Below are 12,608 nucleotides of genomic sequence, written 5' to 3' on the forward strand. Positions count from 1 at the left end.
GTGAGACATTTAGTTTTTGTGTTTCTGGTGGTGTGGCACCTGTATTTCTGTATCTACTGTCTTTGTAAGACTTTGGTGTCTTTGTTTATAGGTACCCCGGATGGTGGAAGGGCTTTTGTCCCATCACTGCTCACAAATCGCAGCGGCCCGAGATCACACTGTAGTTCTGACAGAGGAGGGGTATGTCTACACATTTGGCATCAACACCCACCATCAGCTGGGTCTGGCACCTCCACCTGCATCCAGCCCAGTACCCAAACAGGTCAGAGTCGTGCAACCTGTGCACAGTGTGTTACAAATAAATAGTTACCTTCAAACATTTGTTGATGCAAAACATCTGTTACTCGAGTAAGTTGCTATAAATATAGTGTTTTAAACTTACTCGTTCAGCAAAATTCTCTTCAAACTCTGGCTCCACCATGACAGTTGTTGACTTGAAAGAGAAAATTCACCATAGAATTAGATAGTGCGCACAAATGATCGATATTGTACCTCTTGTGGCAATGTTGAGAATGCAATGCGTACTTGCATGGTATTGAAACGCAGTCTGACACATTTTGGAACGCAACACAAAATCGAGCTTGCCTAGCTAGAAACGTCTACATTTACATGTTTGTATAGAGTATGTTTCAGCCTTAAAGCTGAAGTATGTAACTTTTTCAGTGTTCAAATACTTTGTTCTATCCTAGTTTAATATGCAGAGACAACTATAAGTAAGCCATTCATAGGTATTTTCTCAATAACTGTAAACACTTTGTTTCTGTGGTGCTATAAAAATTCCTGTTTGTTTTGAGCTTAGACCCGCCCCAACAATGTTACTCAACCAATGGTGTGAGTTGGGACTATCTGACTTTTTGAACAACTGCAGATGAGGGGTGTATTCAAAAAGCTGTTTTGAAAACATCGTTTATATTTTCAATTCTGTTTGGTGGTGCTAGTGTCGCAGAAATAACATACTTTAGCTTTAATGCTACTTCCCATTTCGATTCGTCCACTAATTAAAAACAAAACAAAAAACAGAAAACAAGCAAAAATCGTTTACACGATAATGACCTTACAATAGTCTATGGGTCAAGTGTACTGGAGGGTTTACAAGCTGAAATGTAATGCTTGTATTTTTCTCTAAGCACTGTTTATAATTTGAGCTGTAAAAGTGTCTACGTAAGTCGCCCTTTTTGAGGTGGGACATCTATTCTAGGTGGATAAAGTTCTGATTATGCATTACCTAATTCCTTTGGGTGGAGTTTGCTCCATGTAAACAGTGCTTTAGAGGTGTAAGAGACACTACATTACATCCCTATCTGGTATCATTGCACATATTGTGAGAAAGGGATTAGCAGCTTTATCTGTATTACATGATCATGACAAGAGTTAAAAGATTAGATATAGGGCTGCATTAGTTAACCTGAACTAACAATGAACAACAATACTTTACAGCACTTATTAGGCTAATCTTTGTTGATGTTTCTTTCAACATTGACTAATTCATTTTTAAAATTAAAAGTCATATACATTAACATTAGGTAATGCAGTACAAACTAACATAATGTTACTTCTCTTCTTGGGGTAAGGATGCAACATAGATGTGATGCCACAAACAGAGTAAACCGTAAACCTGAATTTATTGAAATTGTACATCAAAAAGACTTCGGAAGTGAGAATTGCCAAAACAATAAACAAAACATTAATGAAGAAAAGAACATTCTTCATGCTGCACAATACATAGGGGACCTAACAGTAAACTAACAATGAATTCAGAGTAGATTAAACAGATAAAATATTATTTTACGTTTTTTCTTTGCAATGGACATGACAGTTCGTTAGGCTACTTTGGAGTGGACATCATTTTAAATCAAAGTTACTTTCATTATTTTTTCAGAATATTGTAATTGCCTCTCATCAAAATGTGAAGGCAATATTGTTATTACATTTAGATTTATTCATTTATCAGACGCATTTGATATAAAATTACTTGTACCGTGATACAGAATTTTACTCATATCACCCACCCCTAATTAGATATACAGTGGCTAGAAAAAGTATGTGAACCCTTTGGAATTAGCTGTTTTCCGGCATTAATTGATCATAAAATGTAATCTCATCAGTCACAAGTATAGACAAACACAGTGTGCTTAAGCTAACAACACACAAACAATTATAAACTTTCATGTCTTCATTAAACATTCACACTGCTGTGGAAAAAGTAAGTGCACCCTTGTATATGTCGACCCTCCTTTGGCAGCAATAACCTCAACAAAGCGTTTCTGGTAGCTGCGGATTAGACCTGCACAATGTTCAGAAGGAATTTTGGACCATTCTTCCTTCTAGAACTGCTTCAGCTCAGCCATATTCTTAGGATGTCTGGAGTGAATGGCTCTCTTGAGGTCATTCTACAGCAGAGATGCTCAAACTAGGGCCCGTGGGCCAAAGTTGGCCCGTGATGACCTTTGATTTGGCCCGCCTTGATGTATATGACGAGTGGGGAAAAAAATGCTTTTGACGCAGCTTTTCATTGCATTAATTTAGCAGATTGCAGAGTAATGTTTTTTTTTTTTTTTTTTTTGTGTAATGAAATTATAAAGGAGGGGAACCATGGGAAACTTTAATATTTTAATATAAAACAGTTTGCAAAGCAAACAGGCACTCCACTTCTCACGCTTTGCATCAGTTCGGTGTCATGCTCACATGCTAAAATTATCAAATGCTACAATGTAGTTAATAATAATATTTAAATAAAATAATATCTGAATGTGATAAATAGCCTTGATGTTAAATAAAATGTTATTAATGATACAATAATAATTTTACAGAACAATAACCACTTCATATCTCTGACTAATGTTCATTGTTTGTTGCTATTTTTTTAAATTTATTTTTTTATAAGCTCCTCATTCCAAATCCAGAGAAATGCTGTCATCTACATCTACTGTGTCTGTGCATTTGTTTTGTGGGCTATTAATTTAATAGGCAAAATATTTGGAAATATGTGAATGAGAAAAATAATGTGTTTTAGTAACAATGCACGTTATGTAATGCCCCCCATCTGTAATCCCCCAGCCCCTGAGTTTGTTATAATACAATGTTCTCTTTTGACCCTCAATCAAGTTTGATTTTTGGCCCTCTGTAGGAAAAAGTTTGGGCACATCTGTTCTACTGCATCTCAATTGTGTTAAGGTCTGGGCTCTGACTGGGCCACTTCAAAAGGTGGATTTTCTTTTTTTGAAGCCATTCTGTAGTGGATTTACTTCGATGTTTAGGGCCATTGTCCTGCTGCATCACCCAACTTCTAATGAGCTTCAGCCAGTGCTTCAGCTGGCACACAAACAATTCAACCTTAGATTCATAAGTCCACAAAGCATTTTCCCAGTAGCATTGTGGAGTGTCAAGGTGGTCTTTGGCAAACTTCAGGCATGCAGTAATGTTTTTGTTGGAAAGCAGCGGCTTTCTTTGTGGTGTCTCGCCATAGACACCATGCCTGTTTAATGTTTTCTGTATAGTAGACTCATGAACAGAGATGTTAACCAGTTCCAGTGATTCCTTCAAGTCTTTAGCTGTCACTCTAGAGTTCTTTTTTTTTTTTACCTCATTGAGCATTCTGTGGTGTGCCCTTTAAGTCATCTTGGCTTGACAGCCACTTAAAGGGAGAGTAGCCACAGTACTAAATCGTCTCTATTTATAGACATTTTGTCTAACCGTGTACAGATGAATGTCTAAGCACTTTGAGATAACTTTGTAACCCTTTCCAGCTTTATGCAAAGCAACAATTCTTGATAGTAGGTCTTCTGAGATCCACATCAGCAGATGCTTCTTGTGAATAGCAAACTCAAAATGTTTGAGTGCTTTTTATAAGTCAAAGTAGCTCCAACCCACACCTCCAATCTTGTTTCATTAATTGGATGCCAGGTTTGCCAACTCCTGACTAATTTGTTTTTGTTGACATCATTAGCCTAGGGGTTTCACATACTTTTTCCAAAATTCACTGTGAATGTTTGAATGATCTGTTCAGTATGTACAAGAACAATACAATAGTTTGTGTTATTAGTTTGTTCATCATTGTAACTTAGTTGATCAAAACAGATTTTAAGAAAAATGTATACATAAATGCAGGTTCACAAAGGGTTCACATTCAGTATTTACTGTGTGGACCCCTTGTATTTCTATAGTGCATTACTATAAAATTTTTGAGGTTACGATTTTTTTTTTTTTATCTGAAGGATGAGTAAAGAATTTTCAGTTTTCTGTTGTAATCAACATTATGCCATGAATGCTGTTGATATTGTATTGAACTTGTATTATTAATGTAATTTCCTATTGACCACAGGTGACATCTAAGTCCCTAAAAGGGAGGTCTGTGATTGGTGTTGCAGCCGGCAGGTTCCACACTGTTCTTTGGACCAGAGATGCAGTGTTTACATTAGGATTAAACGGAGGCCAGCTGGGTAAGACACTTAAGCACTCATATCAGATCATTAGTGGAGCTTGCTAAGGTAATACAGTAATACTATTACACTTAAAATCAGTTATAGGACTAGTTCAAGCATGGAAATTCTGTCATAATTTACTCACCCTCATGTCGTTTTAAACCTGTATGACTTTCATGGAATACAAACAAAAAATACATTTTGAAAAATGTAAGCTACAAGTTGCTCTTTTACATGCACTTACAATGAATAAGGACCGAAGCTTTTAAGAATGAGTAGTCCATATTACTTTTTATTCCAAGTCTTCTGAAGTCATAAGATAGATTTGCATGAAAAACAGACAGAACTTTTAGTCGTTGTTAACTGATATTCATTCAAAATATAATTGATTGATGCTGATTTAAATGTATAGGTTACAAACTTACTGAAATAATTTGGAATTTTAATTAATATATTGATTAAATGTAAACATTTTACAAAAAACTACGACACAGTGTTTTTTGTTTTTGTTTTTTAATGCCCTTATTAAGGTAAAAGATGCCCCCAAATATCAGATCAACGGGGAAAATAGTAAAAAAAAGTTCATTTATGACCCCGGTCAAAGAGTTGAATGGATCAGTCAGATCCGTGAATGAATAATTTGGACTGGTTTTGTGATAAGATCAACCAATTCTTTGAAAATATCAGACTAAAATGCCAGGAGAGCAAGGATGGATTTCAAGATTTATTTTTGAATAATTACTTTATATGGCATCAGAAGACATAAAATATAGCAAACAAGTTGTATGGACTGCTTATATGAAACTTTAATGGTGCTTTTGCGTCCTTTTTTAATCTTAAAATCTCCTTGTACTCGACGGAAGAAAGAGACATATGAGTTTGGAACGCCTTCAGGGAGAATAAATGGGTAAACTTTTCCTGGGTAAACTAATCCTTTAACTGATCTAAAAATTTCTCAGGTGTTACTGAAATCCTCTCCATCTAGTTTTGTGCATTGTGTGAGTTTGTAAATCAGCCTTTGGTTCGTTTGCCTCTCCCCATATGAAAAGGTTACTTGCTGGAGCCCAACGGAGAGAAGTGTGTGACTGTCCCTCGACAGGTGTCCGCTCTGCACCACAAGGATGTGACCATCGCTATGGTCGCAGCCAGTAATGGGGCCACTGTGTGTGTGACTGAAAAGGGTGATGTGTACCTGCTGACAGATTATCAGTGCAAAAAAATGGCCTCTAAGTGAGTGAAGTTCTCTAGTGGGTTTGGCCAGAATTTTGTCTCTGAAGTGTAAATATTAGAGCTGTCAGAATTAACATGTTAACGCATGCGATTAATTAAAGTTTAACGCGTTAATTTTTCTTAATCGCAATTAACGCATTGACCTTTAAGGGCAGGACCTTTGTAATGTGTCCACCCGGAGTGATTACACTGACACACACATCACAAACAGACACACACAACAGCGCCAGAGCCCTTCTACCAAGAAGAGCTTTCAAGCTTAGCATAAAATAGCATAATGCGGCGGTCCCATAGACATTCTCTGGGCGGTACTGTCGTAAACATGGAGCTCTAAAATACCGTAACAAGCTAGTTGACTGTTATGCTCTCTCCTATGATAGAGCCATGGTGGTTTTTATCTCAGTAAATAAAAGAATCTCTGACAGCGCTTCTTTGTCATAAAATGATAGCGAAAGGAACTCTTAGCCCTTTTTTGATGTACAAAACAAGCCCAGAAGGGACTTTTGATATAAATCAAGTCATTTCAGCCTATATGAGGCACATGGTGATTTCAAAGTGGCACTCGACGCTTGCGTTGATACTCTGATGCGAATCATGAACGCAGCTTCACAATTGATGTGGGAAAGCGGATAGCCACGGTCTATTGGTAGATTAATATTGTGGAGGATGAGAGATTAAGGGATTTAATGCCCATTGCAATGTATACTAAACCTATGTGAAGACTAGTTCTTTCAATTAGTCAAACTCCCACTTAGACTTTAGGGAATGTTTAATGTTACTTGAATTGGTCTATTTTAGTTTATTTCTATCTTTATATTGTGGAAAGCTTTGTTTGGAAAATGTTAATAAAGCATTATATTGTTACATATTGTTTTGTTTTCTTTCCTAGGATGGAAATAAAAAAAAAAATTGACAAGAAAATAAATATATATAGTGTCAAATTTCAGCACTTTCAAAATCTGCGATTAACTACAGAAAATTATGTGATTAATCGCGACTGACGGCACTAATAAATATACTGGTCAAGGTTTTCATCCAGATTTTACTGTTCTGTTTTAGAGTTTGAAATGTAATTAGCAACAGGCACAACATTTATCTTTGTGTTGACAATGTCAAAAAGTTAACCCTGTTGTTGTTTCAACTTTCAGACAGTTGAACCTGAAGAAGGTTCTTGTGAGTGGTGGTAGTTTGGATCATCGTGTTGATGCTCAGCTCCTGCATGATGGTGGAGGAGAGAAGCTGGTGATTCTGGCCTTAGATGAAGCTGGCAGGGTGAGTGATATGAGATGTAAATTAACTTCAGTGTTAGATGTACTCATGTATATCCTAGGCATTTCGTTACAAACCTGGTCCAAACAACATCCATATGTGGTTTGAAATCTGAATTAAAATCTGATTTATTTTTTAAATGTAGAATGGACAGATTGGATTTTAAGTTTTTTTTTTGTTTTGTTTGTTTGTTTGTTTTTTTTGTGGAAAAACGATGCATACGTAACGTTTAGTTTTGGGTTTTGTGTAAAATGCCATAAATTCAGCATCGCGGTGAGATGTCATGATAGACATGATCAGATGGAAAATGCCCAGTTTTTCTTCCTCTCTTTCCACACTGACAGCTACTTTCAGATGTTGTATGAGAACGTTTCTTAGCATCGTGCTAACGCCTACATCATTACTCTACAATTGAGGTGCATACCAGACATTAAAAACACTGTCTAAACAAATGGATCTGAATTTAACACTTCATAGTCAGACAGTCAGTGCTGACTTTCTGTCCAAAATATTTATTTTATAGCTGTAAAAGCTCATTTATAGAAGCATTTGGTCCAAGTACTTCTGATTTGATTAATCAAATTCCTTAATGTCATTAATGCAAAAACCCAACACCAATCACAAACTGTCTGAATATATAGAGCTGTGTGTCATCAGCATAACAATGACTGTTACTGCAATACTAATAATATCAACTAAAGGGAGCATGTATAAGGCAAACAACAAAGGGCCTAAGACAGAGCCTTGTGGCACACCATAATTTTCCATAGTTAGGTTGAATAGCTTATTTACACAAACAAAGTGGTAGCAATCAGACAGGTGGGCTCTAAACCAGAGTAATAGTGAATCTTGGTTCAGCAAACACCACTAAAAAAAACATATGAGTTAGGGCTGCACAATTAATTGAAAAACTAATCGATTATGGCTGTCACAATTATGTAATCGTGAAAACTGACAATTACAGCATTCAATTTAAGTCTGCTCCTGTTGCGTCAATGGTTTCTATTTACAACGTGTTTTTGCAGCGGTTGAGTATTCTAACCAATCGTTAACATGTCCATTGAGCAATGAAATGGCAAAGGCCAATCAGATCTGCTTAAATTAGTCCTCCGTCATATCAGTAATGACAACTGATCCTAATGTGCAAGTTTTAAATCATCTGAATGCCCAGATGCTTGCTTTATTTTCCACCTGTGTTCGTGGTGGCACAGGAAAATTAATACTGAAGAAACATCACCTGACACTCAAAAAGAAGCTGTAGAACAAGAGCGAAAAGCACTTTGGAATTATTTTGGATTCATTGCATATTGCACCACTCCCTTTGAACATAGATGTTAAATACACTGCAAGTGAGCATCACGACAAAACTAAAATGCTCCCGTTCTAATCAAGGCATAGACGCGGTGTAAATAATTTATTTATTATGCTGATTAGATAGCTTTGTTTTAATGAGAGCACTCGTGAGAGTGCAGAACTTTGTGCGGAGCATCACTGAGCTCGCGTCAAAATGCAGATCTCAAACAGTGTAAACCTGCAGTGAGTGACAGCAGTCATTGTAATGGGAGAGTTTGTTGTGTTGCTCGATTTCTGTGTACAATTTATTAAAAATGTAATAAGTTTTGTTTTGTCATGTTAATAAGTAGGCCAATGTGAAATTGATTTGTACAAAATAGCAATAAAGTAATTCAGCTTAACTGTTCTTGTTAAAAGTTTGTTTTGGAGGTGTAGCCAACATAAAGAATATGGCATGAATAGCATATTTCAGGAATCACCGTCATTATTATCGTGTCTGCTCTAATAATATCCATTTGCCACACAGCTGGTATTAGTAGATTTAACATGTTCAAGTATCGCACAAACTCCGATCGCAGATGACTGTTTTTAATTTCCAAAATGCAACCACTGAGGGCAAAAATGATCTAACGATGATCGTGCATAAACAAGATCACCATTGAAGATCTAACGGGATGAATGTTCCCCTGTCTCTACACCAAAGGGCTTACTGAACGCAGTAAGTAACTTGGTCAATTTAAATCGGCTGTTAATACGTTCGAATATTGAATGTCATATTATTTACTGTACGTGGACTAATAATTTAAGCAGTAATTTAGCAATAATTAAATGTATTTTATACCATAGATATCCATTTAAAATAATTTTTATTTGGCCTAACATTAACAAACATTATTACAATATTTAATGCTTAAAAGATGCAGGAGCGCAGCTCATATCCAGCATTGAAATCTGCTACTCTGAAGAACCGCACGGTTGCTTACTTTGTGACGTCATGGTAATTTAATATTTTAATCGACATGAATAATTGTGATTACAGTATCAAGGGCAGTAATCGACAATTATGATTTTTGCTATAATCATGCAGCCCTAATATGAGTGATAATCTGTAAATGTTAAATGTTGAAAAACATTTTCTGCATATGTGCCAAGAAAACCAGATCACTCAATCAAATTAATAATTAAGAAGCTTTAATTATGGATAAACCAATTGTCTAAACAGCAAAAAATAATAATAAACACAAAATAACTGGTGTTAAATTGTGAAAATGCTAAATCATTAAAGGAATAGTTGAAAATTCTGTCGCCTGTCCACAAATGCCTTTATTAACCTAATGACAGAATTTAAATTTTGATACAATTTTCAACTATTCCTTTAATGGTTTTGCATTTTTACCATTTAACACCAGTATTTTTGCTGTTTAGACAAAAAGAAATCATGGTATGCTTGACGCAGATTTCGTCATCAGCACAGTCCTTGCGGCCCAGATTTTCTCGTCACGTGGACAGTCCTAGTGTGCATGCGTCGAACGCGTTCTTATTAGCTTGCGCTCAAAAAAAGTTTACTTGAAAGACAACATGGTCGACCGGGCATGATACGATCTGGAATGCAGAATAATGACGTATACCCTGGGGCTTTAGAGGTGGGCTCTTATGACCTGGACCACTAAGCAACCACCAAGAACACCCTAGTAACCGGAATATTAAAAAACATTTAGGTGGCAGAGTTTTACACTGGCCACCACTCACAATTTCTTGTGTAAAACAAAGTCTGCAAGTTACAATTAAGTGGCAAGAGAGAGGAGACATTCCTAGTGTGTATTCATTTATGTTGTCCTTCTCAATCTTTTTTTTATATTGTTCTTCCAGGTGTTTTGTTGGCGCTTTATGGGCACGTCAGTGAGACAGTGTCGTTGGGCGTACGGGCGACAGGTCTTCATGTCAGACATCGCCCTGAGTAAAAACAGCATGATGTTTGTCACTCAAGATGGAGAGGGCTTCAGTGGACAGTGGCTGGGCCAGTACAAGAAAACAGTAGACAAAAAAGGTACAGAAAAAGTAATATTACATGTAACACTCAATATGTTGGGCACAATCTCCAAATGAGTAAAAACCATACAGCATTTTGCTAATACTTTTATAATTGTTGTGATTGCAGGTTTTATGTGCTCATATTAATTATGAGACTATATGGGACATTTCTAGTTTTAAAATTCATTTGTCACATTGCAGGACTATTTAAAATGAACTAGTAAAAGCAAAAAGATATTGAAAATGTTGAAATAGTGACCAGTTACCATTTTAGATATGTTGACCAGTTACAGCGCTTAAATATACTTTTTTATTTTTCTTTTTCTTTTTTTTTTTTTTTTAAGTACAGTATTAACCTTTTTATTTATTTATTTTAACATCAAATCAAGTTTTGAATCAACTAACAATGAATACATCTTAAAAGGCCTTATGATCAATGCTCTGTTTTGTCAGATGGCTTGGAGGTGTGCGGTCACTCAGACCGGACACAGACTGGTGTCTATGAACGGATCCGTCTTGAGAAGCTTCATTACATCCACAGAGCTGTCAGCATTACCATGGATTCCAAGGGCCGGAATTTCGGGGTGCTGCAGGCCGATCCCAAAACCAGGTGCAGAAAATAATGATTACTAAGGTCACAGCTGTGGCCAACAAAACTAAAACCATGTCTCATGTGTCATGTCTAGGAATGGGAATTGTAAGGATTTTAACGATTCTGGTTCCCATTACTATTAAAAATTCTTAGTATGTTTAAAGAAGCCCAAATTATTTGATCCTATCTATATTATACCATGTACTTGTTTATTTTATATATATATATACAGGTGCATCACAATAAATTAGAATATCGTGGAAAAGTTCATTTATTTCAGTAATTCAACTCAAATTGTGAAACTCGTGTATTAAATAAATTCAATGCACACAGACTGAAGTAGTTTAAGTCTTTGGTTCTTTTAATTGTGATGATTTTGGCTCATATTTAACAAAAACCCACCAATTCACTATCTCAAAAAATTAGAATATGGTGACATGCCAATCAGCTAATCAACTCAAAACACCTGCAAAGGTTTCCTGAGCCTTCAAAATGGTCTCTCAGTTTGGTTCACTAGGCTACACAATCATGGGGAAGACTGCTGATCTGACAGTTGTCTAGAAGACAATCATTGACACCCTTCACAAGGAGGGTAAGCCACAAACATTCATTGCCAAAGAAGCTGGCTGTTCACAGAGTGCTGTATCCAAGCATGTTAACAGAAAGTTGAGTGGAAGGAAAAAGTGTGGAAGAAAAAGATGCACAACCAACCGAGAGAACCGCAGCCTTATGATTGTCAAGCAAAATCGATTCAAGAATTTGGGTGAACTTCACAAGGAATGGACTGAGGCTGGGGTCAAGGCATCAAGAGCCACCACACACAGACGTGTCAAGGAATTTGGCTACAGTTGTCGTATTCCTCTTGTTAAGCCACTCCTGAACCACAGACAACGTCAGAGGCGTCTTACCTGGGCTAAGGAGAAGAAGAACTGGACTGTTGCCCAGTGGTCCAAAGTCCTCTTTTCAGATGAGAGCAAGTTTTGTATTTCATTTGGAAACCAAGGTCCTAGAGTCTGGAAGAAGGGTGGAGAAGCTCATAGCCCAAGTTGCTTGAAGTCCAGTGTTAAGTTTCCACAGTCTGTGATGATTTGGGGTGCAATGTCATCTGCTGGTGTTGGTCCATTGTGTTTTTTGAAAACCAAAGTCACTGCACCCGTTTACCAAGAAATTTTGGAGCACTTCATGCTTCCTTCTGCTGACCAGCTTTTTAAAGATGCTGATTTCATTTTCCAGCAGGATTTGGCACCTGCCCACACTGCCAAAAGCACCAAAAGTTGGTTAAATGACCTTGGTGTTGGTGTGCTTGACTGGCCAGCAAACGCATCAGACCTGAACCCCATAGAGAATCTGTGGGGTATTGTCAAGAGGAAAATGAGAAACAAGAGACCAAAAAATGCAGATGAGCTGAAGGCCACTTTCAAAGAAACCTGGGCTTCCATACCACCTCAGCAGTGCCACAAACTGATCACCTCCATGCCACGCCGAATTGAGGCAGTAATTAAAGCAAAAGGAGCCCCTACCAAGTGTTGAGTACATATACAGTAAATGAACATACTTTCCAGAAGGCCAACAATTCACTAAAAATGTTTTTTTTATTGGTCTTATGATGTATTCTAATTTTTTGAGATAGTGAATTGGTGGGTTTTTGTTAAATGTGAGCCAAAATCATCACAATTAAAAGAACCAAAGACTTAAACTACTTCAGTCTGTGTGCACTGAATTTATTTAATACACGAGTTTCACAATTTGAGTTGAATTACTGAAATAAATGA

The 12,608-nt window shown here is 36.7% G+C and overlaps 1 protein-coding gene across 4 annotated transcripts in view; it reads left to right on the forward strand.

The window, feature by feature from the left end:
- Positions 1 to 12,608, forward strand: part of ibtk (inhibitor of Bruton agammaglobulinemia tyrosine kinase) — a 49,163-nt gene that overhangs the window by 12,083 nt on the left and 24,472 nt on the right. For all 4 annotated transcript variants that reach the window (XR_007899516.1, XM_051721521.1, XM_051721522.1 and 1 more), the window contains exons 6-11: positions 92 to 262; positions 4,322 to 4,439; positions 5,471 to 5,651; positions 6,800 to 6,923; positions 10,083 to 10,260; positions 10,698 to 10,854. Coding sequence is in view for 3 of the 4 variants with exons in the window: in XM_051721521.1 (XP_051577481.1) it covers positions 92 to 262; positions 4,322 to 4,439; positions 5,471 to 5,651; positions 6,800 to 6,923; positions 10,083 to 10,260; positions 10,698 to 10,854 (929 nt within the window). In the remaining variant the exon portion in view is untranslated. The remainder of the gene's footprint in view (positions 1 to 91; positions 263 to 4,321; positions 4,440 to 5,470; positions 5,652 to 6,799; positions 6,924 to 10,082; positions 10,261 to 10,697; positions 10,855 to 12,608) is intronic.

Source organism: Myxocyprinus asiaticus, chromosome 16 (assembly GCF_019703515.2).
Source record: "Myxocyprinus asiaticus isolate MX2 ecotype Aquarium Trade chromosome 16, UBuf_Myxa_2, whole genome shotgun sequence".
In the NCBI taxonomy this organism is placed as follows: Eukaryota; Metazoa; Chordata; class Actinopteri; order Cypriniformes; family Catostomidae; genus Myxocyprinus; species Myxocyprinus asiaticus.